Below are 27,517 nucleotides of genomic sequence, written 5' to 3'. Positions count from 1 at the left end.
AAATGTTTATGTCATTTAATATCTAATACAAATGACAACAATGTAAAAATCTGTTGTGTTACAGGTTTTCTAATGATAACAATTCAAATGATAAACTGATCAATGACAAAATGATAGATGGACAAAAAATGATAACAAATTAATTAAGAAAATTTACAGGAAAACAAATATAAAATAAAGATCTAACATCATAAAACAACTGACTTCCCAGTAACAACATCCAATAAAAAGTTTATTTCTGAAATCTATTTTAAGATTAAATTCTGAATTTAAAATCATTCTGCATCTAAAGAATGATCAGGTATTTATTGAACAAATAAACACCTCTCAAAGGAATGCCATGTGTGTAAACTTCCTTCCGTTATATGCTAATAATGTCCAAATGTAAACTTCCTTCCGTTATATGCTAATAATGTCCAAATGTAAACTTCCTTCCGTTATATGCTAATAATGTCCAAATTTCAAAACCACTTTCATTCAAACAGGACACTAAATATGGTTAGTTAATATGAAAATCTGTATAGTCATAAATGGAAGTTCATACTAGTACTTCAGTCATCAAATTGTTATTCTAGAACAAACAAAAATTGTACATTTTGTAACCGTTCATACATTGTGACTGATCCATACACTTTTCAAGACAATGTACTTTGTTCATTCACTTTCATACCATTTTTCTCACTCTTTTATTCTTCACAAGGAGTTTATTCACATACAAATAACTACAGCTTATAAAATCATGGTGTTTCACAAAAATCCAAAAACATTCAAGTCTTTATATCCTGAGAATTGCCACTTCCTTTCAATCAAAGCGCCAACACCTGTTGTCTGCATCCTAAACAAGAATGGTAACTTCTCTAATAAATCTTCTAAGTGGCTGGTCTTGGTGGAAATCCCTAACTGGTTTATATAAGACCAGATGTATTCTACACTTGCTCCCATGGGATGAACATGTAAAAAACATGCAACTAAGCCTGAAAAATATATCATACACTTCGAATAATATATGAAAATAAGAAAATGTGGAAAGGTTGCCAACTATCCATCAGAAGTATATATAAGCAATTATAAGCCACTGTATGGCCTTGAACAATGAGAAAAACCCATACAGTATAGTCATCTATAAAATGCCCTCATATGCTTATTACTGCATAAGATGTAACCATATCTAACACATCAGACCTCCAGAATTTATCTGCTGCATAAATGAGCTCTTACAATTTTTTAACTGTTTTTTTCATTAAAGATGTGGCATAAAATGGTGTTTAAATCCTCTATAAAGTTATAGCATATTCCTTGTCCTATGGTAAAGAGTCTTCAAATTGGAAATCATATCAAATCTCTAAATTTTCTTGCGATGTCAAACTTGAAATTTCTTCTTTTATAAAAAAAAAAAAAAAAAAAGGTTTGTCATAAGTCCATTCTCTTTCTTCTTTCATCATTTAAATTTGCTATTTATTGTTTATTCCACTGTGTCAAAATACCCAAGTAAGTCTGACATGACATGTATGTTTTACATGAAACCTTTTATCAATTTACTGTGTTTATCATTTCTTACGAAATCTGATTTTCAATATTCCATAAATATGACATACCAATAAGTTTAGCTTCCTTTTCTGTAATATTTAGACCAGAACTGCTGACACTGCCATCTGATACTAATGATATCTCCTCCACTTTCTCTGCCTCAGCTTCCTCTTTTTCCTGGGTAAAATAAAGATACAATGTTACTCATCTAGCCATAATCTGATGTTTAAACCACCATCCCATCACACTAGAACAAGTACCGTAACGGTATTAAACATTGGTTTTGAAGATGTATTTTTGACAGAGTGTAATATGGAATAGTTTTTTGATTTACAAAATAAAACAACCAGATGCTTCGCAGGGCGTAGCTTTATACGACCGCAGAGGTTGAACCCTGAACGGTTGGGGCAAGTATGGACACAACATTCAAGCTGGATTCAGCTCTAAATTTGGATTGTGATTAAATAGTTGACACAGCATAGGTTTCTGACACAGAATGAATGTGTTCTAATGAACTTAAAATTTTTGTTTTCTCTTAGAGCAATTCACTATGCTGTTCAATATTAATCCTCTCAAAAAATGTTTGAAGAAATTTTCTTTTTATTTATGATATTTCAAATGAGAAAAATTGAACCCAATTTTTTAATCACATACCCCTTTCCCTTATTCCAAAACTAATCTCAATTAAAATATTCTAATGGAGTTTGCAACAATAACTACTCATTTAAATACATCATAAAATATTAAGATGTAAAAAAACTGCTTGTTATCACTGAATGGTAAAGATTATTTAAATTTATCAGTTGGTAGTAAAAAGTGAATATACATTGTATATTGTATATAATAAAGATTTAAGTTGATTCTGGACAAAGAAAGATAACTCCAATTAAAAAAAATCTTGCAATAAGATATTTCTTGCTTACTATTTTGGACAAAGAAAGATAACTCTAATTAAAAAAAAAATTGCTATTTCACAATATTGTGAAATTAGGTATTTCTTGCCATTGCACAATACTGTGCAATTGAAAAGACTTGCTATTCCACAATACTTAATATAATAATTTTAGATCCTGATTTGGATTAACTTGAAAACTAGCCCATAATCAAAAATCTAAGTACATGTTTAGATTCAGCAAATCAAAGAGGCCCAAGAATTTAATTTTTGTTAAAATCAAGCTTAGTTTAATTTTGGACTCTTTGGACCTTAATGTAGGCCAATTTGAAAACGGGACCAAAAATGAAGAATCTACATACACAGTTAGATTTGGCATATCAAAGAACCCCATTTTTTCAATTTTTGATGAAATCAAAAAAGTTTAATTTTGGACCCCGATTTGGGCCAACTTGAAAACTGGGCTCGTAATAAAAAATCTAAGTTCATTTTTAGATTCAGCATATCAAAGAACCCCAAGGATTCAATTTTTGTTAAAATCAAACTAAGTTTAATTTTGGACCCTTTGGACCTTAATGTAGACCAATTTGAAAACGGGACCAAAAGTTAAGAATCTACATACACAGATAGATTCGGCATATCAAAGAACCCGAATTATTCAATTTTGATGAAATCAAAAAAAGTTTAATTTTGGACCCTTTGGGCCCCTTTTTCCTAAACTGTTGGGACCAAAACTCCCAAAATCAATACCAACTTTCCTTTTATGGTCATTAACCTTGTGTTTAAATTTCATAGATTTCTATTTACTTATACTAACGTTATGGTGCGAAAACCAAGAAAAATGCTTATTTGGGTCCATTTTTGGCCCCTAATTCCTAAACTGTTGGGACCTAAACTCCCAAAATCAATACCAATCTTCCTTTTGTGGTCATAAACATTATGTTTAAATTTCATTGATTTCTATAAACTTAAACTAAAGTTATTGTGCGAAAACCAAGAATAATGCTTATTTGGGCCCTTTTTTGGCCCCTAATTCCTAAACTGTTGAAACCAAAACTCCCAGAATCAATCCCAACCTTTCTTTTGTGATCATCAACCTTGTGTCAAAATTTCATAGATTTCTATTAACTTAAACTAAAGTTATAGTGCGAAAACCAAGAAAATGCTTATTTGGGCCCTTTTTGGCCCCTAATTCCTAAAATATTGGGACCAAAACTCCCAAAATCAATACCAACCTTCCTTTTATGGTCATATACCTTGTGTTAAAATTTCATAGATTTCTATTCACTTTTACTAAAGTTAGAGTGCGAAAACTAAAAGTATTCGGACGACGACGACGACGACGCCAACGTGATAGCAATATACGACGAAATTTTTTTCAAAATTTGCGGTCGTATAAAAACTGTTTACAATAATGAAGAAAGAACACCTTTACTACAAATACAAAGTGGATCATTAAGACATATTTTATAGCAATAAGTTTATACCGCAACAAAAAATAAAGAATAACAAATAAATCTTGATAATACATTTCCTGTTCATAGCTTGAAGTCACTTATCCCCATTATAGCTTGTAGTCACTTATCCCCTTGAACACATGCTGTTAAATCCTTTTCTTTTTTTTTTTTTTTAATTCAATACTGATTGAACTTTATTATATGTAAAATAATCAAAATAAAGTGTGTTTAGCATACTTTTTCCTCTTTTTCTGTATCGGTCTCTGTCCCATCTTTATCCTCCTTTGATTCATCAGTTTTTTCTTCACCATTTTCCTCCTTCTTACTTTTTTTCAAGTCTTTGACTTCTTTCTTTGCGGCTATGACTACAAGTTTCAGTTTTTCATTTTCTTTTTCTATTGTCTTAGATTCCTGTTTAGCTTGAATGAGTTGCTACAACATAACATTTCCTTTATTATCTAACAAAATCTAAATGGTAACTGACTGAGTGTATTCATAATAAGTATTTGAAAAAATAAGAAAATGATTGATCTTTGTAATTCTTTAGGATTGATTTCTGAATATTGTTTTAGTCATTTTTATCAAAAAATAAGACATGACTGGCAAATATGACAATGCCTGAGCTTTTTATATTAACTGTCCTCTGATAGCTTTAAATAACTAGGCATTGTCATAGCCAATGAAGATAACAATTTAATACTTAGTATGGCTATACAAACCTTTTCAGCTATAAAATAATACTGCATTTTTATTCTATTTTTAATAGACATTCAAAACTTAATAAATATATCTCCAACTTAGAATCTAATTAAAATTACCTGCTGCATTCCTTGTAATGCTTGTTGTAACATTTTAATCTGATTATCTTTGATAGTTGTATCTGTAACTGCTTTCTGTTCATGTTTAATCATCTCCACCTCATTTTTATAGGCATCAAGCTGACATTTCAGGGAATCATTCTCACTTTTCAAAAAGTTGATGTGTTCTGTAAAGGAAAATATATATTAGTTATAGTATTATTGGCCAACCTACCTACTGTTATCATTCCATGGTTAAATCATTTTTGTTTCTACTGGGGGGAAATTTTAATATAATTTCATGAAATATTTTTAGTTCATATTAAGCAAAAAATAAGATTAAACATAACAAAACTGATACATGATTTGTACCTACTCTGACAATGTGCAATTACCATCCATATTTACCTTATACCTACAAGGACAGCTAAAAGGATGGGAAAACTCATTTTCTGATTCAAATGATTATTATTAGGTCAAATGCAGGTAATCTGAAATAACCCTCATAGAAGACTGGTCTAAATTTAAATAACAAACAAGAAAACTACTTGACAATTGGGATCAAATGAACTGGATTAACTTTTTTTTTAAATATTTACAAAGTGCGTCATACATGTACACAATTAAATCTGTCATGTCTGTGTGTTGAATAGAGTGATTAAGTTTGAAACTTATTTGTATTCCCACCTTGATTTGCATTAGCAACCATTTCATCCACTGTTGTACCGACTTTCTTCTTTTTCTTAGCAGAGGATGGTTCATCTTCATTGTCAGACATCTCCATATCATCTTCCTTACGATCACTGAAGAACTCATCCATTTGTGATTGTCTTGTTTCCTGCAAATATAAGTGTTATTGAATAATTAAAGAGAAATAGATAAAAATTTGAATATATCAACAAAAATTATACATCCAGGATAGTTTACTGTCCTGGTCAATGAAACTTCAAATCTAAATGACACTTGTGTCTTCCCTTAAAAGTGTCAAAAAACATGAATGATGTATTTTCGACTTACACAGAAGTTAGCATCCATACATAAAGGTACTTTCTAATATACAAAAAGAATATCATCAGTTTTAATAAGTTGATATTCTTTCTATTCAATATTCAATCTATGACTTTTTATACATCTTGGTTTAATCAATTTTACATCATTTAAGTTGACGCATCTTTATATTCTTCAATAATTGATTATGTACTTACCTGCAACTATCCCCAAAATAATAATTACCTTTTTTAAGAAAAGGTCCAAAATTGAGTTTTTAAAATATGCATAAAAAGGTATCCATTAAATAAAAGGTTTGATTCCACACAGTTCATTATGCAGTCTATTTTCATCGACACTGATTCTGTGAAGACATAAAGCTTTACTACATATTTTTGTTTCTGATATGATAATTCCAGGAAAAGAATTGTAATTATACTTACTGTGTTTTGCCTACCTGATCCTTTTCTTGTTGAACATGCAACACTATTTCTTTTGATATTGATATGAACTATTAAACCCCTCAAATCATCAACTCTAATTAACTTCAAAGGATTCAAAGTTCACAATATATTTTGTACACTTCTTTTGTTTGTACTAATGTGATGAGAGAGAGTAGAAAACCAATGACTTAAAAAATTTAGGCAAGTTCTTGTTAGTGCTACATTCAAATTGCATAATGAATGAAATATTTGCTTAATTTGACCCTTAAATGTTCTGATCCATATGCTTCTACTAAAATATTAATTGGAAAGAAAAATAGTACATTTAGGGACATAGTAAATTTGATACATAAGAGTATAAAGACATTTGTAAATGGACAAAGAAATTATATAGAGGCTATAGAACATATGCCTTCCCATTTTCCTTCTTATGCTTATAAAATTGTCATTTTTTTCCACATTCCCTACTAGTACTTATTAAATTGCCTATTTGTTACCTGAACCAAACCTACCTTTATCTGTTTGTACCATAGTTCTATATTCTTGCGCTGAGCTTTTGTAAAATGGTCCCAGTTCCTCTGCTTTTGAGTTGCAGCAAAGACTCTTTCAATCAGTTCGTCTTTAGTGAGAAAAATACACCATGTTATATCATACCAATTGCTAAAATTTTCTATTTTACTCCTGGCTCCAGGACTGACTTAGGAATATTCAGTATTTGACTGAAAATGCCTTCTAAAATTCCCTCATAAAGCGAGAACAGTATTTTTGTTTGAGCCCTGGCTTTTTACCATCGACCTGCTTTCCATCAAGCAAAGGATTTTGGAATATATCTGTTTTTCATTTAAGTTTCTGATACATGAACAATGAATAATATCTTATTACTTCGTTCCATTCTCAGTTCCAAAATCCTTTTGTGTCCAACAGAGCAAACATTACCATTCATTGTATATATCAATGACTTCTTCAATAGAAAATATCCCTCATCCAGGAATAAATACCAAAATGCGACTAAACAGGAAAGATTTATTTCAAATGAAATTGGTATTCCTTGTAATTTGTGAACCAAGGACTACTTACAGAAATTTTACCTGTCATTTGTCCCTAGATGAGAGACATTTCAACTGATTCAGTCCAAGTTTAATCCTCCTATTCCAATGTTTTAATACTGTGCATCATACTATTAAATATTCACACTGATTTTTTTTTTACAGTAATACAGTTATAGAAAGAGTGACGTTTTAAGTCTTCCAATGATAAGTGTACTAAGTTGCCTAGATTACTGATAGAACATTAACTATATATGAATTAAATACTTATCTATATCAATATAATTTATATTTTTTATAAAGTTTTCACTAATAAAATATAATGCAGTGTGAATACTTAAGAAACAAATAAGATTTCTTCCTTTTAAAGTTGTGTTACCTTCCACTGAAAATAATTGGAAAATGTCAGCGACTGAATCGTGCTCATGTTATCAATATAATGCTTCACGGGTGAATCCTGTTTTTCTTAAATGTTTTATATGTTTTTTTTCAAACTCTTGTACTCACCATGGCTCTCCCATTATCTATTTTTTTCTATTACAAATTCATTAGACCCTCACGTCTTTCTCAGCAATTACCTAAATACATTCAGAAACAATGCCCTAGAACTGTACTTTTATCAATCTCATTCTAGCTGAATTGGTAACTATCTATCATGAAAGCCACTGCTTCAAGTTTTTTTAATGACAAATATATCGCCAATCCTGTTACTGCATGTGTAACTGCCTTTTGTTTTACATGTCAAAGAGTTATCTCCCTTGCCTTACATAACTTGCTGTTGAGTACTTACATTGCTGTAGAATAGTTTCCAACAACTGTTTATATCTCATTTTAACTCTTTCAATCTCTTCTTCTCCTGTTTGTTTTTCTGACTGTAAGTTACGGATTCGAGCGTTAGCACACTGTATCAACGTGTAAAACTGTGAAACGTTGCGTTTACTACAGTCTCCCCTCTCTAACCAAGTGTTCAATATGTGGACAGCTGTCACAAAGTTTTCTTCAGCTACAAATATAACAAAAGTTTGATTAATCAAGGGACTAAGCTTTTTATTTCAATTCAACATATTATTAAACAAGTTGTAATTAAGTTTGAAACAAAAATAAGGAGAAAAAAAGATATTTTTTCCAATTTCAAATAATTAAATTGTTTTTCCTTTAGATATCTATGTTTTAAAATAAAACCTTCTGTATGAAACAAATATTACATTTAAGTTTGTCCATAAGCATCATAGCCTCATGGTCATTATAGTGGACAATTGGTGGTGGGCTGGGTGGGCGGAGTCTAGCATCCTCCATTCTCTGCATATGCCTCATCTGTCTGGCCATAGCTCTCTCTTTACATTCAAATTCATACTGATCATCCCGAGCATTGGCATAGTCCACATGGAGACGTCCAGTGTTATCTTTATCATCTTTGTCTTCAATTTTCATTCTGTAACCTGGTAACATTAATAAAAGACTAGCTACTCAAATAATGGTTGATATAATTATAAATCTAACAAACAGTTTCTATAGACATTTGCATACGGAACAATATTCATTATGAAAGCAATTGCCAATTGTATTAGATCTGCAATATAGAATAAATACATAATATAAAGTTATCAATTGACCCTAGTTGACAGATTAAAATAAAACAAGTTGCTTTATTTCACTGACAAGTCTTGCATGTTTGGAATTCTTATATTATTTTTTGTGCCAAAGGTCAATATATTGTATCATTTCTTTACAAGATTTTTTATAAATTTCTTCCCTACAGATTAACTTTTTCACCTACAGTACCATTCAAGAGGACCAACTCTCCCACACCCTACACCGAGGAAAATGTCGGAGTCACTCCGAAAATCTGAGATAATCCTCCCAAAATGTTGGGCGGAATTTGGGAGTAATCTCTCCCAAAATCAGGTAAATGTTTATTGTGATAGCGAGCTCACTCTCTACACCGAGGAATTAATTGCCCTTATCCTTCTTTGATCTCTACCGGCATACGACTGATAGGGTAATTGGATTACCTGACAGGTAAAGGTTGAAGTAATAAAGAATTATATTTCCGGTCTACTGTATCATTTTAAGTGTCAAACAGGTGTATAATTTTAAATGTCTTTTATACTAATTAAATTTAATTTGTGGTAATAATAAGTCAAAATATTTTCGTATTTTTTGTTAGCCAATCTAAAAATATCTTTACCTTTTTGTACTTGCTTATAACTAGAGGCTCTCAAGAGCCTGTGTCGCTCACCTGTTACTGTATTTACTGATGTCGGTCATCTTGGTTGGTAGGTGGGGTCATTAGACACTTTTTTAAAATAGATACCCTAGTAATGATTGTGGCATAGTTTGGTTAAATTTGGCCCATTGTTTTAGGAACGAAGATTTTTGTACAAGTTATAAAAATGACGAAAAGTTGTTCAATATTGACTATAAACATGATAAAGGGCAATAACTCCTTAAGGGGTCCTCTAACAATTTGATCATGTTGACTTATTTGTAGATCTTACTTTGCTGAACATTATATTGCTGTTGACAGTTTATCTCTAGCTATAAAAGTATTCAAGATAAATAACCAAAAACTGCAAAATTTCCTTAAAATTACCAATTTTAGGGCAGCAACCCAATAACGAGTTGTTGGATTCATCTGAAAATTTGTGAGGGGATAGATCTTATTCTGATGTACATCTAAATCTTAAAAGATTTGCCTTTAACGTCTTAGTTTCAAAGATATAAATCAAAAACTGCATTTTACAACTATGTTCTAATTTTAGTCATGTCGGCCATTTTGTTTGGAAGGCAGTGTCATCAGACACATTTTTTAAACTATATACCACAATGATAATTGTGGCCAAGTTTGGTTAAATTTAGCCTTGTAGTTTCAGAGAAGAAGATTTTTGTACATGTTACAAAATATAACGAAAAGTTGTTAAAAATTGACTATAAAGGGCAATAACTCCTTAAGGGGTTGACTGACAATTTTGGTCATGTTGACTTATTTGTAGGTCATACTTTGCTGAACATTATTGCTGTTTACAGTTTATCTCTATCTATAATAGTATTCAAGATAATAACCAAAAACTGCAAAATTTCCTTAAAATAACCAATTCAGGGGCAGCAACCCAACAACAGGTTGTCCGATTCGTCTGAAAATTTCAGGGCAGATAGATCTTGACCTGATCAACAATTTTACCCCGTGTCAGATTTGCTCTAAATGTTTTGGTTTCAAAGATATAAGCCAAAATATACATTTTACCCCTATGTTCTATTTTTAGCCATGGCGGCCATCTTGGTTGGATGGCCAGGTCACCGGACACATTTTTTAAACTAGATACCCCAAGGATGATTGTGGCCAAGTTTGGTTAAATTTGGCCAAGTAGTTTCAGAGGAGAAGATTTTTGTAAAAGTTTACGGACGACGAACGACGGACGACAGACGACGGACGACGGACGACGGACGCCAAGTGATGAGAAAAGCTCACTTGACCTTTCAGGTCAGGTGAGCTAAAAAACTAGAGGCTCTCAAGAGCCTGTGTCGCTCACCTTGGTTTATGTGCATATTAAACAATGGACACAGATAAATTCATAACAAAATTATGTTTTGATTTTGGTGATGTGTTTGTAGATCTTACTTTACTGAACATTCTTGTTGTTACAATTATGAACTTGGCCCAGTTATTACAGTGGAAAATATTTTCTAAAAGTCTACAAAAATTTATGAAAAATGTAATAAATTGACTATATAAAAGGGCAAAAACTCCTAAAGGGGTCAACTGACCATATCGGTCGTTTGACTTATTTGTAGATCTTACTTTGCTGAACATTATTGCTGTTTACTGTTTATCTCTATCTATAATATTAAACAAGATAATACCCCAAAACAGCAAAATTTACTTAAAATTACCAATTCAGAGGCAGCAACCTAACAACAGGTTGTTAGATTCATCTGAAATTTACAGGGCAGATAGATCTTGACCTGATAAACAATTTAACTTTGTCAGATTTGCTCTAAATGCTTTGGTTTTTGAGTTATAAGCCAAAAACTGCAATTTACCTCTATGTTCTATTTTTAGCCATGGCCGCCATCTTGGTTGGTTGACCAGGTCACCGGACACAATTTTGGACTAGATACCCCAATGATGATTGTGGCCAAGTTTTGTTTAATTTGGCCCAGAAGTTTTAGAGGAGAAGATTTTTGTGAAAGATTACTAAGATTTACAAAAAATGGTTAAAAATTGACTATAAAGGGCAATAACTCCTAAAGGGGTCAACTGACCATTTCAGTCCTGTTGACTTATTTGTAGATCTTATTTTGCTGATCATTATTGCTGTTTACAGTTTATCTCTATCTATAATATTAAACTAGAGGCTCTCAAGAGCCTGTGTCGCTCACCTGTTACTGTATTTACTGATGTCGGTCATCTTGGTTGGTAGGTTGGGTCATTAGACACTTTTTTAATAGATACCCTAGTTATGATTGTGGCCAAATTTGGTTAAAAATGGCCCATAGTTTTATAAAAGAAATTTTTGTACAAAATACAAAAATGACGAAAAGTTGTTTAATATTGACTATAAAGGGCAATAACTCCTTAAGGGGTCCTCTAACAATTTTGATCATGCTGACTTATTTGTAGATCTTATTTTGCTGAACATTATTGCTGTTTACAGTTTATCTCTATTTATAATAGTATTCAAGATAATAACAAACCAGATGCTCCGCAGGGCGTAGCTTTATACGACCGCAGAGGTTGAACCCTGAACGGTTGGGGCAAGTATGGACACAACATTCAAGCTGGATTCCGCTCTAAATTTGGATTGTGATTAAATAGTTGACACAGCATAGGTTTCTGACACAGAATGAATGTATTCTAATGAACTTAAATTTTTTGTTTTCTCTTAGAGCAATTCACTATGCTGTTTAATATTAATCCTCTCAAAAAAATGTTTGAAGAAATTTTCTTTTTATTTATGAAAATTCAAATGAGAAAAATTGAACCCAATTTTTTAATCACATCCCCCTTTCCCTTATTCCAAAACTAATTTCAATTAAAATATTCTAATGGAGTTTGCAACAATTACTACTCATTTAAATACATCATAAAATATTAAGATGTAAAAAAACTGCTTGTTATCACTGAATGGTAAAGATTATTTAAATTTATCAGTTGGTAGTAAAAAGTGAATATACATTGTATATTGTATATAACAAAGATTTAAGTTGATTCTGGACAAAGAAAGATAATCCAATTAAAAAAAATTCTTGCAGATATTTCTTGCTTACTATACTGGACAAAGAAAGATAACTCTTAATTTAAAAAAAAATGCTATTTCACAATATTGTGAAATTAGATATTTCTTGCCATTGCACAATACTGTGCAATTGAAAAGACTTGCTATTACACAATACTTAATATAATAATTTTAGATCCTGATTTGGACCAACTTGAAAACTGGGCCCATAATCAAAAATCTAAGTACATGTTTGGATTCAGCATATCAAAGAGGCCCAAGAATTTAATTTTTGTTAAAATCAAACTTAGTTTAATTTTGGACCCTTTGCACTTTAATTTAGACCAATTTTAAAACTGGACCAAAAATGAAGAATCTACATACACAGTAAGATTTGGCATATCAAAGAACCCCAATTATTCAATTTTTGATGAAATCAAACAATGTTTAATTTTGGACCTCGATTTGGGCCAACTTGAAAACTGGGCCAATAATCAAAAATCTAAGTACATTTTTAGATTCAGCATATCAAAGAACCCCAAGGTTTCAATTTTTGTTAAAATCAAACTAAGTTTAATTTTGGACCCTTTGGACCTTAATGTAGACCAATTTGAAAACGGGACCAAAAATTAAGAATCTACATACACAGTTAGATTCAGCATATTAAAGAACCCCAATTATTCAATTTTGATGAAATCAAACAAAGTTTAATTTTGGACCCTTTGGGCCCCTTTTTCCTTAACTGTTGGGACCAAAACTCCCAAAATCAATACCAACCTTCCTTTTATAGTCATAAACCTTGTGTTTAAATTTCATAGATTTCTATTTACTTATACTAACGCTATGGTGCGAAAACCAAGAAAAATGCTTATTTGGGTCCCTTTTTGGCCCCTAATTCCTAAACTGTTAGGACTGAAACTCCCAAAATCAATACCAACCTTCCTTTGGTGGTCATAAACATTGTGTTTAAATTTCATTGATTTCTATTTACTTTAACTAAAGTTATTGTGCGAAAACCAAGAATAATGCTTATTTGGGCCCTTTTTTGGCCCCTAATTCCTAAAATGTTGGGACCAAAACTTCCAAAATCAATACCAGCCTTCCTTTTATGGTCATAAACCTTGTGTTAAAATTTCATAGATTTCTATTCACTTTTACTAAAGTTAGAGTGCGAAAACCAAGAAAATGCTTATTTGGGCCCTTTTTGGCCCCTAATTCCTAAAATGTTAGAACCAAAACTCCCAAAATCAATACCAGCCTTCCTTTTATGGTCATAAACCTTGTGTTAAAATTTCATAGATTTCTATTCACTTTTACTAAAGTTAGAGTGCGAAAACTAAAAGTATTCGGACGACGACGACGACGACGACGACGACGCCAACGTGATAGCAATATACGACGAAAATTTTTTCAAAATTTGCGGTCGTATAAAAACTGCAAAATTTCCTTAAAAGTACCAATTTTAGGGCAGCAACCCAACAACGAGTTGTCAGATTCATCTGAAAATTTGTGAGGCAATAGATCTTTTTCTGATGGACATTAACATCTTGTAAGATTTACCCTAAATGTCTTAGTTTCAAATATATAAATAAAAAACTGCATTTTACCACCATGTTCTAATTTTAGCCATGTCGGCCATTTTGTTTGGTAGGCGGGGTCATCGGACACATTTTTTAAACAAGATACCCCAAGGATGATTGTAACCAAGTTTAGTTTAATTTGGCCCAGTAGTTTCAGAGGAAAAGATTTTTGTACAAGTTACAAAAAATGACGAAAAGTGGTTAAAAATTGACTATAAAGGGCAATAACTCCTTAAGTGGTTGACTGACAATTTCGGTCATGTTGACTTATTTGTAGGTCTTTCTTTGCTGAACATTATTGCTGTTTACAGTTTATCTCTATCTATAATAGTATTCAAGATAATAACCAAAAATTGCAAAATTTCCTTAAAATAACCAATTCAGGGCAGCAACCCAACAACAATGTCCTATTCATCTGAAAATTTCAGGGCAGATAGATCTTAACCTGAACAACAATTTTACCCTTTGACAAACTGCTCTAAATGCTTTGGTTTTTGAGTTCTAAGCCAAAAACTGTATTTTACCCCTATGTTCTATTTTTAGCCATGGCGGCCATCTTGGTTAGATGACCAGGTAACCGGACACATTTTTTAAACTAGATACCCAAAGGATGATTGTGGCCAAGTTTGGTCAGTAGTTTCAGAGGAGAAGATTTTTGTAAAAGTTTACGGACGACGGACGACGGACGCAGGACAACGGACGACGGACGCCAAGTGATGAGAAAAGCTCACTTGACCTTTCAGGTTAGGTGAGCTAACAAGATAATAACCCAAAACAGCAAAATTTCCTTAAAATTACCAATTCAGAGGCAGCAACCCAACAACAGGTTGTTCGATTCATCTGAAATTTACAGGGCAGATAGATCTTGACCTGATTAACAATTAATCTCCCTACCAGATTTGTTCTAAATGCTTTTATTTTTGAGTTATAAGCCAAAAACAGCATTTTATCCCAATGATCTATTTTTAGCCATGGCAGCCATCTGGTTGGTTGACCAGGTCACCGTACACATTTTTTAAACTAGATAACCCAATGATGATTGTGGCCAAGTTTTGTTTAATTTGGCCAGTATTTTCAGAGTAGAAGATTTTTGTAAAAGATAACTTAGATTTACGAAAAATGGTTAAAAATTGACTATAAAGGGCAATTACTCCTAAAGGGGTCAACTGACCATTTAGGTCCTGTTGACTTATTTGTAAATCTTATTTTGCTGAACATTATTGCTGTTTACAGTTTATCTCTATCTATAATATTAATTATTCAAGATAATAACCAAAAACAGCAAAATTTCCTTAAAATTACCAATTCAGGGGCAGCAACCCAACAACGGGTTGTTTGATTCATTTGAAATTTTCAGGGCAGATAGATCTTGACTAGATAAACAATTTAAAACATTGTCAGATTTGCTCTAAATGCTTTGGTTTTTGAGTTATAAGCCAAAAACTGCATTTTACCCCTATGTTCCATTTTTAGCCATGGCGGCCATCTTGGAAGGTTGACCAGGTCACCGGACACAATTTTTAAACAAGATACCCCAATGATGATTGTGGCCAAGTTTTGTTAAATTTGGCCCAGTAGTTTCAGAGGAGAAGATTTTTGTAAAAGATTACTAAGATTTACGAAAAATGGTTAAAAATTGACTATAAAGGGCAATAACTCCTAAAAGAGTCATCTGACCATTTCGGTCCTGTTGACTTATTTGTAAATCTTATTTTGCTGAACATTATTGCTGTTTACAGTTTATCTCTATCTATAATATTATTCAAGATAATAACCAAAAACAGCAAAATTTCCTTAAAATTACCAATTCAGGGGCAGCAACCCAACAATGGGTTGTTCTATCCATCTGAAATTTTCAGAGCAAATAGATCTTGACCTGATAAACAATTTAACCCCATGTCAGATTTGCTCTAAATGCTTTGGTTTTTGAGTTATAAGCCAAAAACTGCATTTGACCCCTATGTTCTATTTTTAGCCATGGTGGCCATCTTGGATGGTTGACCGGGTCACCGGACACAATTTTTAAACTAGATACCCAAGTGATGGTTGTGGCCAAGTTTTGTTTTATTTGGCCCAATAGTTTCAGAGAAGAAGATTTTTGTAAAAGTTAACGACGCCGACGGACGCAAAGTGATGGGAAAAGCTCACTTGGCCCTTCGGGCCAGGTGAGCTAAAAAGGATTATAAAATATAGTGGAATATGTTAAAAACCAAATATTCTACTTCAAAGTTAAAGTCTTTATTTAAAAATTGTGTCTAAAAGTTTTCTATATATGCAAGTAAAAAGGTAAATTTATTCACTATTCATTAGGCATAATAATAGCCCCGTAATAATTGTGTAAGTCTACGGCATTTTCTTTTTACGATTATCTAATTGCTGGAATGAATAAATGATTTAAAAGCAAAAGGTTGTTGTCAATTCTTTCAATTGCATTTAAGTTTTATAAAAAAAAATTAAAACTACTTAATTTTGACCTTGATGTCTTCACAAGTAAATTGATATTTTATTTACGAAAAGAAGATGCTTAAATTGTGTAAAAATAACCGGAAACTTTTCGCTAAATTAATGAGAGCAGTTCATAAAAATAACGTGTCTGAAAGTTTTGTATGTTCAACTAAAAAGGGAAATAGTATTTACCATTCGTTATGCTTAATAATTACGGCATTTTCGTTTTACGATTTGTTGGCAGTTCTGTATGATAATAAGTCATTTCGGTTACATCAGGAATACTTCTACAGCTGCAATAATTCGTTGTTGTAAAATATTTATTTTCTCACAATGAATGTAAATTTGTGTAGTTTAAACAGTGATCATATAAAAGATTTTAAAAACAATTATTTGCCGTGCGAAGACAATTCCACGATACACATCTCAGTTGTCAACAGTTTGGGTTGAACTTGAACTTGACCCGAGGAACTTGACTTACTTAACAATGTTAAATGCTATAAATAGTTAACATCAATTTTATCCTCGGCACGAGTTTTTAAAGGGCGGGAAATAATATCGCGTACCAGTAAACTCAGGTGACCTTTCTAGACGACCGTGGGAAAATTCCATTCAAGGTTTCTAAAGTTGCAGAACGACATTTTTGTGCAATCGTATTGAGGCTCCAGAAGGTTCTTTTACAATTGATTAATAGGAATCTATAATATAATTCTTATCCGAATAAACGAGAACAAATCTTTAACTATATGAATCTTAATGTTTATCTTTCAAAAAAGAAAGTAGACCTGAATATTAGTTATACGTCCATGGTTAATAATATAAATTCACGGTTGATGATGTATTAATTGAAATTATGATGGAAATTGTCGGGGGTGATTTTAAATTGTTTTCAAATGACAATAATACGATAAAGAACTGCCAATTTTAGGCGGGGGTTTGAAAAATAAAATGATGACTGCTTTAACTGGAATAATAATTATGATAGGCAATTATGAGGTTTAATAAATTTTATTAATAATTAAAGGATTAGTGACCTATCGGATAGCATACGCGGATTACTTATCATCACAACTTTTAACATCTTATGTAAACGTAAAATGATTGAGCGTCATAAACTTGTCAAACATATGGAGACCGGTAGATTTATAGTACTTTAATGTGAAAATATTTTTACACTTTCCAAATTAAAATGACGAAATTGATTTAAATACTTTCGTAAATTTGAAAACCGTTCCGTAAAATACGAAATTGACGAGTGCTATCAATATCACTTGAAATTATTTCCTTTGTTCAACAGAGTTGTCATTTTACAGTTTCTGTTCGTAATTTGAATTATTCAAGTCTGTATAAATGTACCGAGGTGGTGAAACATAATATTTCACATTGCTCAGTAAACTAAGTTTACTTGATGATCCGAGCGTAAAAACAACATGATTTTATTAGCCAGTTGATTTTTAAATAATGAACAGTTAATGCGCCAATATTGCTTATTGAATAAGTTACAAAAGATACTAATTGTGGCAAAATCGTCCTTGTTGAAAAAACACAATGTATGACCTGATTGGACTGTAATAGAAACACAAAATAACAAGTATTTTCTTCATACTTTTTCGTATGAATGTTTTATTTTAAAGATAATGGCACAAGACAAAAACATATAAGATATTATTCTAAATGATATTGTCACATCTTTATCTGTCAAAGAAAGGAAAACATTTGCTCAATTTATAATACCGTGATTTTAAAGCACACCTGTGCAACCAAGATCGATTAAATGTTCAAAGGTAAATTATCTGGGTAATCCAATTATGTTGTCACGCGTCGTTAATTTTAAGTACATCCGATGGGCAATAAACCAATTAACAGCCACGCGTTGTTGGGAGAGAATCTTTGGAGGATTTTAGGAGTGAAATCCGCGGTACGCGGTGTGATTCCGAGAAACACGGAAATCGGACAAAAAAGATATCGAATCGATATTTTTGGATGGTACTGTATAGCATATTTGATGCACTCAAAATCCAAAGGACTAAATGCAAGGCAAAGACCCTGACTTGAAAAAAAGATATTTCAAACACAACATTCATCTAGCCAAGGATTTTAACAAGGATTTTTTCAAACTTTCGTAACATTTTTCCAAGTTCAAGTTAAAAGTAATATATGGTTTGATTTATTTTGACATCCATTTTGATACCATAACTAAACAAGTGTGAAATCTTTGATAAATACATACCTGACATAAACAAAGCTCTGTCTGCACTCTCATCGTGCTCAAATCGGATGTGAGCAAAGTTTTTCTTTCCTTTTCTGATGCTACAAATAATACCAAAGTTTTCAAATACTTCAGCCAACATGTCTTCTGTACTATTTTCTGGAATGCCCCCAACAAATATGGTTCTGCATCCTGGAGGTCTTTCCCGTACTGAAGGTGGTGGTGCATTCATTGGAGGAGGATAACAGACACTGCTCTTTAATCTCAAGATTTCTTTTGGCATAAATTGTGCAAGCATTGCCAGGTCTAGTCCAGGAATGGTGGAGTTTGTAGTGAAGGACCCTGAACCCATTCCTTGGGATCCATCTGTTCCTGGTCCATTTTGTCCCATTGGTCCATATCCACTGTACTGTAAAACAAAACAAGGTGGCATAGATTTTTAAGTGAGCAGAATACAATATTGCTGTCAGTTTCTCATTGGGACAAAAAAAATAGGTGTGTTTCAGTCACACATCTGACCCTAATTTAGAGCTTTGACCCTAAAAAAAAATTGGTCCTTTTTAGTGTGATTAGGAAAAAGCTCTTCCTTTAGCATGTTCCAAAATTGTCTGTGTTTGTTAAATCATAACAGACAGAGAGAAAAAAAAATGATGATTTTACCATATATTTACGTAAAAAATGATAAAATCGTGCACAGAGGAATAAGTTTATGATATATACATGCATTGGTTCAATAATTGGATTAACATTATTTTTCACCACTCACTCGTTTCATATGACTTTAATGTTTTTGTGACATGGCATTGCAAACAAATTTGCAGTTCTGGTAATGTGGGGTGCATGTAACAGGAAACACCTGTTTCTCATTTCTAAATGTAACATTGATTTATATTAAGACTTTAAATACCTGATTATACATCATCTGCATATTAGCATCACCCATCATTTGTCCTTGCATCATCCCACCACCACCATATCCCATTTGATTACCAAAACCCATTCCACCCATCATATTCATGCCACCTGGTGGACCCTGGTTGCCACCCATCATGTTCATGCCACCTTGTGGTCCCTGGTTGCCACCCATCATATTCATTCCACCTGGTGGTCCCTGGTTGCCACCCATCATGTTCATGCCACCTGGTGGTCCCTGGTTGCCACCCATCATATTCATTCCACCTGGTGGCCCTTGATTCCCACCCATCATATTCATGCCTCCCATTGGTCCTTGGTTTCTGTCCATCATATTCATTCCACCTTGATTTGGCATGCCACCGCTGTTTCCTGAAAATCACAAAAAAAGGATTGATTAGATTTATATCAGTGTTATTTTCCTTAGAAACAACATTAAAGCAAAATTAGTGCAGTATCTCATTTAATTGAATGATAGATTTATAAATCTATTTCTACCATAACAAATGAAATTATATCTCAATTTAGATTTAAATAGCACATTAATTTCTGAACTTTTCATACAGTAATTTTTGTTTTAATTAGTAATATTTCCCTTTACATATGCAATAGTAAGAATTGTACTTTCTTTACCTTCTAATGGCATAGGAGGTTTTCCTTTGCTTCCATCAAACTGGAGAGGAGCATTATTACTGTTTGGGTCAAATCCTCCTCTATTTCTTCCAGGTTTCTGTGGCCCTATCATAGTTTGAGTTTCTAAAATTGAAAAAGAATTAATTAAATTCAATAATAGACATTGTTATTGTCCTATGTAGTTGGTCAATTATTTATAAAGATTTTTTTTGTTGCTGAAAAAAACATTGAATCTTAAGTGGATTTCATTATTTAATCCTCATACATGTACATTGCCTAGTTAGCAGTGTGTACCTTTGACATGAACTTCACTGGAGTAAAGGACTCTGACAAATAAAAGCTCCCAAGAAGAGAAAATTGGAAGCATGACAGAATAGATAAGTGATTGTACATCGTTGTTAATACAAAATTCAACAGAAACGGCCCAATTGTTATATCAGTATGTATGGTCAGAGTTTGTTTCTGTGTGTAAAAGAAAGTTGTCCCTCTTTTGTCAGTATCTTGTATTTATGTTTGTGACGTCATTCTTTATCCGATTAAAATGTAGAAATTGAAGCTGATGTGTTTTTGTGTGTCCGTATTTTTTGGAGTTTCATAGATTTGGGACATTATTACCTTAAAGTTGACCGACCCTTCCTGATGGATCCTGATTTATGTCCCCATGATGCTGAACACTTTACATTGTTTTTAAAAATTTATAGCTGAACGTTTATTATAATACCAACATTTAAATAGATTTTTGGAAAGATGAACAGACCATGTCTCGTCTTGTGTACTGTCTTTGTGATTTGTGATGAATGTCAACTACCTGTATCCAGTTTTAAACCTGAAGCATGTAAGATTTATCTCATTGCATCATACATTATCTAATTTAGATCTGTAACATTTGGATCCTGGTTATATATACATGTGCTATTCTAATAAGACGTGCTTCTTTCGCTTTGTAAACAACACTGTGATAAAATTGTCGATATATCTATACTTAGCGCAGACTCTGTGGTGTACATAATAATGGCTGTTACAATATACTTCCCACGTAAATCCACATTTATTGAAACCTATTTGCAAACCCTTTGCCGATTTTATTGTTTTAAAAATTGCAATTAAAAAAAGGTGAAATCACTTTTATTCTTATTCAGATTGCATTCCAGTATTTCAAAGGAATGTTACTTATGAAATCAATCTCAAGGCTAAGAAATACGGGTGAAATCGGGACATTTTCGGAATTCCCGGGTAATTCAATGACCCGGCGGGTGTCCCAGGTGATCCTTCAGAATTGTCACATCCGCAGAATACAGGTCAGTCGACAGGTATGATAAAGTAAAATTTTGGCCGCATGATACAAAATATCTTGCGCCACAATCATGGAAAAGTGATTCCTATAGGACATCAATAGTTCAACATGTTCCAGCGGGATCAACTGGGACTGATTTCCAAATAACAATAAGGTGTATGTCTCATTGTCTGTAGACAAGTTCATCCACTCCAGAAGCAACAAAGCAGCACCTATCAACTTTTTCTTTAAATTTCACCAAAAACAGCCTCTGGATGTCAAAATAAAAAATCTTACTATGTTTTAAAACGATGAGAAATTGCATTAAAAACAAACAAAGATGAGGGGTCAGTAGAAGTAGTAGCCTTATTAAGGAATTTGAAGATTTATTATCATTTAAGCTATATAATTTTGTGGTATTTCTCCTCATGACCAGTGGCAGTGGATCGCAGTGAGAATAATTTATACAGAGGTAATCAGAGACGATTAACATAACCGGTGTTTAGTGTCGGGAATGTATACCTAGAGTTAAGTTCTGTTACTGTATTGCACTAAAATTTCAGACACAATTTGTATTTAAATTTCAGGCTTTTTCTCCACCCGAGCGTGTTTTACTCCAAAATGAGGCAGTAAATAAAGCATAAATCTGATTCGATTTTGTGTTTGAATGGATGGGTGCGAGCAAACTCGGACCGTCAAATAAGGCCAATTCGGACCGTCTATATAATAAGTCAACTCGGACTGTCTATGAGGGTTTGGATGGGGTTAAATGATTAAAGAATAATGTCCTTAAAAAGTGAAGATTAGAGAAAAAAGGGTTAATTTTTTGAAGATTATATATTTTTATAGAGAAAAGCACTTGAGAAAAAGGGGTTAATTTTTTTTAATGATTAGAGAAAAAAGGGAAGAAAATTACGTCACGTTTACAGAATAACATAGCCACATCCAGACCCTGGTCTATAAGGTATGTGGATAGTAAGTAAGTAAGTAAGTAAATTTTATTTAGAGTCGGCATATATATACATATACATTATAACAGAGAAAACATGAGCTCTGGTGAGCTCTTTAACCGACTATCACATAAAAAATCATGCAGCATCATGCAAATACTACTAAATAAAACATGCAATATAATGAAAGTAAATAAATAAATAAAAATAAGCACTAGCATTTAATGGCAGATATATATTATAAAAATGCATAAGAAGCAGAGCAAAAGGCCATTATAAAAAGAAAGAAAGAAATCTCAGCTTTGAGACAGCACTGGGTGGAAACGACATGAACTGCAGAAGCATTTTTGACCCCCACACCAGGAATTTATGTAATTCCTAAACTGGTCAAAAGAAGTCATGAGTCTAGCCTCATTAGGAAGTGAGTTCCATACTTGTGCTGCCTCAAATCTAAAAGATCTTTTACCATAACTGGAGGTTCTAGGTCTAGGTACATCAGCAGTGTTTACATACCTGAAATTATATGAATTGTTTTTTATTACAACTAAATCTTGAATAAATAAAGGACATTTTTTATTAATTATTTTAAAGGTCTCCAAGGCAATTGAGCGCATTCTACGAGTTTTTAATGATGGAAGGTTCGAAATCTGTAGGAGTGTTTCGTATGAGCTCAGATGGTCTTCATAAATAAATCGAAGCGCTCGCTCTTGTATTTTTTCTATTTTTCTGGTATTTTGTTCCCCACAGAAATGCCAAGTCAAAGGGTAGTAACTAAAATTAGACATAATAAAAGAGAAGTAAATTGTAAGCTTACTCAGTTTGTTTAGATGTTTCCCGATTCTTTTCAAAACATTTAATTGCCTTGCAGCCTTTTTACAAATATTTGAAATGTGTAAATTAAAGTTTAATTTAAAATCAATCGTAACTCCAAGAAGTTTCACCTCATCCTCACATGATATAGAAATACCATTCAAGTCAAACACAATCTGTTTTTTTGCCAAGAGAGATAGCTTGAAATTTCTCTGGGTTGGCCTGCACTTTATTGGAAGAAAAATTAAGGAATTTCCAGGCTTTGACAAAGTATTGTCATCAGCATAGTAATATAAAGAACATTTTTTTACAAAAAAGAACAAATCGTTAATAAAAATATTAAATAGGATGGGTCCAAGGATAGAACCTTGTGGTACCCCTTTAAATATGTCAAGCATACCACTTAAATTTTGCTTTACTTTCACACATTGTTTTCTTTTTGTTAAATAACTATATAACATATCAAGTGCGGATTTGGATAGACCATAAGCTTTTAGTTTCAGTAGCAGTAAGTCATGGGGGAGACAGTCAAATGCTTTGGACAAGTCCATAAGGATAGCTGCAAGGTATTTATTTTGATCTAAGGCTAATTTCCAATCTTCAATCACTCTTAATAAAGTTGACTGACATCCAAAACCAGATCTAAAAGCTGCAAAAAAAGGACTGAAGATTTTATCAAAGTACTGTACTAATTGTACTTCTATGGCATTTTCAAAAATTTTAGAAATAGCCGGTAATACACTTACCGGTCTATAATATTTCCTTTTTCTAAAACACTATTCTTTTTGTGAATAGGTGCAACTTGAGCTTCCTTAAGACGGTCAGGGAAGGTCGATGATGATAATGACAAATTAACAATATCAGTAAGGGGTTTTACAATAAAATTGAGAATGGAAATGGGGAATGTGTCAAAGAGACAACAACCCGACCAAATAAAAAACAACAGCAGAAGGTCACCAACAGGTCTTCAATATAGCAAGAAATTCCCGCACAATAGCAGGTTTAGCAAAATGCAGTTATTTAGGTGAGATGCCATCTATATATACCAGTGGCTTTTTTAACATTAATTTTACGTATACGTTTCTCAACAAAGTCTTGATCAATAGGGGAAAAGGTAAAATTGTTTTGATCAAGATCAGGAATATTATCTTTAATGGTCAAAATACTCGGGTGATCATCATTAACCTTTATTTGACTGCTTCCTATATTCTTTGCAACATTTACAAAATAATCATTAAATACCTCACACACCTCCTCCTGTTTTGTAATTAAAACATTATTTTCAGAGAGGACAGTTTCCTTTTGGTGTACATTTCCCTTATTTGTAAGAAAAGGTTTCACTGTTGGCCAGAAATTTTTCGACTTCGGGCCTCCAGCACACCTCTCTACAAAATATTGGTTAATGGATTTATTTTTTAGTTTTGTTACATAGTTGCGTTGCCGCCTATATGTCTCCCAGTTCTTACTACCACTGAATTTTTGAAATTTATTATACAACATTTTTTTCTTATAAATGGCACTTTTAAGCTCTGCATTCATATATGGTACCTGATTAGGAAACATTTTCCTTTCCTTAAAAGGTGCGTGTTTGTCAGCTACCTCAATGAAACTTTTGCTAAAATTATCATATGCTGTATTTACATTATCAAATTCAGATATATCAAAATGCTGATTTTCTAAATCATTTAAAAAATTTGAAGCATCAAAATTCTTAAAGCTTCTGCATATCTTCTTTTTTGGTAAAATTTTAGGTAAATCACAATTTAACTGCACAGATAATATCTTCTTTTTTGGTAAAATTTTAGGTAAATCACAATTTAACTGCACAGATATAAAGTTGTGCACATCACTAATTCCAGTGCCAAAATTACATATCTTTTTAAAATCACAGTCATGATTCATTAAAATCAAATCTAAAAGGGTTGCTTTAGCAATTTTTGTAAAACATGTAGCTTTCTTAATAATGTGGATGATTCGTTCCACTCCAACCGATGATGCGAGAAATGTATAGCCATTCAAGCCGGTCGTTTAAAACCCCCATCATCATCCAAATCCAATTCGTCCCAAGATTTTTTGGTCAGTTCAACGATTTGTATAGTAATACCTTCGATCTTAATTACTATACAAATCCTTGGTCAGTTCATTCTGAGACTACTGACAATAACACATGTGCCACGTTATACTGAGTAGTCTCACTGGGATGATACAAGAAGTATTAATAACCAAAAAAATAAACTTCTTACATTTTGTTTATTCAAAACAAGTTAATCGTGAACCCTATTTAAATCTGCTAAACTTTGAACAGAGACAGGCATTAATAAAACTCAGAAATGATGGGGACCATCAGCTTGAATTTAAAACAGGGAGACACAAAAACATCGATCCCAGCTCCTGAGCGTATTAGTAAACTTTGTGAGAAGGAGGTGAAAGAAGAGATGCACTTTCTCATTAATGCAAACAATCAGAAACTTATTGATAAACATTTATAAAACAACTATTTCATATCCTAATCTAAAGAAATGTAGCCCGAAAATATGTTTATTTAATTCTTTATTACTTTATATATAATTTATTATGCTACTGGGTTGTGATAATCTAGACTGGGTTCTAAAAGGTCTATATGTAATTAAATCATTTAATAATCAATCGATGGACTGAGAGGGATAATACTATGTCAAAATAAATGAAAAATGTGTCCATAGGGACATAGATGATGCCCCGCCAGCATATAACATTATAAAGGGGCATAACTTAGTAACTATAAAAGTGATGTACGTATGCTACCAAAATTTGAATTTTTAACTTAGATTTCTGATAATGAGCATTATATTTACAGTTCACAACATTTAATTGAGACACCCTTAATTATGTTAGAGAACTGAAACGTAAGGTTCGTTAATTTTTTTCAGTTGTAAAGGAACATAACCAGAGAACGGTAATAATGAGGGGCCCTCAATAATGATGCCACCCAAATCCTAACTTGATCTATATTTTGTGGTATTGGGCATTGTGTTTAAGTTTCATAACATTTGGTTAAATCAAACTAAAGTAAGAGAACGAACGGAGACGGACGGACGGACGGACAGATAAAAAATGGGTAAAACTTAATGCCCCCCTCTGCTACGGCGGGGGAATTAAAAGTAAATGATGCCAGTTTACTGAGTCGTGACCCAGTGAATCATTCATAAGCCAAATTTGAATTGTATGGCACTTAAGGAATAACAGTACTGTAGTTGAAGAGTTGCCACCGTCAATTGTAGATTTGACGGTCGCAAATGCAGTTTTACTGGCGACGCGTAGCGGAGACAGTAAAACGGAGATTTGCGACCGTCAAATCAAAATTGACGGTGGCAACTCTTCAACTACAGTATTGTTATTCCGATTCTAATGCATTACAAAAAGAAAAAATACGATAAAACTTGAAAAAATGTCTAAATTTATCAAATAAAAAAAAAATCCGCGAAACTTTATGAAAGATTTTGGCACAAAGACGTCATGGCTAAACGTGACGTCATACAAATGAAAACTTACAAACTGGAGGTTCTAACGTTACCTGTACGCTTCAAATTCGGATAAAATTACATTGAAACGGCGATTTCGAGGTAGGGGTTGTTTTATTTTCGATTATATAGAAGTAATCGAACATTTGTTGATTCATCAATTCAAAATGGTGGGTCTCTCCTTAGTTACGCCTGGTCAACTGTGGATTTGACGGCAACTTCTAGCCAATAAAAAATGTTGTTACATAAAGATTGCATTAGAATAATGAATTGATAGCCATAGACAGTTGAATGTATGCCTCAACATTTTAAATTATACTGCCCTCTCAGGGCGTCCATGATTGACAAATAAACCATAATATTATTGAAAATTAATTTATATAAATCACTCTGTTAAGTGGATTCCGTCTAACCTCTGAAATAGATTGCAAAAAGTTGAAAATTGAAACAATTGAATAAAGATACAATAATGTAACATTCGGGGTCCCATAAGGTTTCATATTAGGACCTTTATTATTCATAATGTATATAAATGATCTCCCGTTTACATTAAAACACACAGAGTCTGAATGATATGCTGATGACACAAGTTTTCATATATCATCCAAACTAAACTTAAACTCTTGTGTAAATAAAGACTTTGAGAGGGGAGGGTTGAAATCTCATAAACATGTTTAACCCCGTCGCATTTTTGCGCCTGTCCTAATTCAGGAGCCTCTGGCATTTTTTAGTCTTGCATTATTCATAATTTAAGTTTCTTGTGTACAATTTGGAGGTATGGCGCGCGCGTTCATTATCACTGATCTAGTATTCATATTTGTTTAGGGGCAAGCTGAAGGA

General features: G+C 32.6%; 1 protein-coding gene across 1 annotated transcript; it reads right to left on the bottom strand.

The window, feature by feature from the left end:
- Window positions 1-22,073, bottom strand: LOC134712490 (ecto-NOX disulfide-thiol exchanger 2-like). Its single transcript, XM_063574085.1, has 12 exons — window positions 21,940-22,073; window positions 20,145-20,267; window positions 19,507-19,883; window positions 18,621-19,008; window positions 8,355-8,588; window positions 7,940-8,152; window positions 6,616-6,722; window positions 5,361-5,511; window positions 4,695-4,861; window positions 4,114-4,308; window positions 1,596-1,704; window positions 1-974 (listed from the first exon to the last, which is right to left on the bottom strand). Exons 2-12 carry the CDS (start codon window positions 20,254-20,256, stop codon window positions 748-750), a joined length of 2,280 nt encoding a protein of 759 aa, XP_063430155.1. The 5' UTR covers window positions 20,257-20,267; window positions 21,940-22,073; the 3' UTR covers window positions 1-747.
- Window positions 22,074-27,517: the final 5,444 nt, after the last annotated feature.

This window comes from Mytilus trossulus, chromosome 3 (assembly GCF_036588685.1).
Source record: "Mytilus trossulus isolate FHL-02 chromosome 3, PNRI_Mtr1.1.1.hap1, whole genome shotgun sequence".
Lineage (NCBI taxonomy): Eukaryota > Metazoa > Mollusca > Bivalvia > Mytilida > Mytilidae > Mytilus > Mytilus trossulus.
The sequence above is the reverse complement of the archived record's forward strand: the minus strand, read 5'-3'. Positions and strand labels throughout refer to the sequence as shown.

Bases quoted from the DNA above. Each gene is read 5' to 3' on its own strand.
- LOC134712490 (XM_063574085.1), bottom strand. From the start codon at position 20,256: ATGATAGGGCCACAGAAACCTGGAAGAAATAGAGGAGGATTTGACCCA. The intron at 19,009-19,506 runs GTATTTAAAGTC...TTTGTTTTACAG, and splicing joins TGCAGATGATGTATAATCAG to TACAGTGGATATGGACCAAT. The intron at 4,309-4,694 runs GTAATTTTAATT...GTTATGTTGTAG, and splicing joins CATTACAAGGAATGCAGCAG to CAACTCATTCAAGCTAAACA.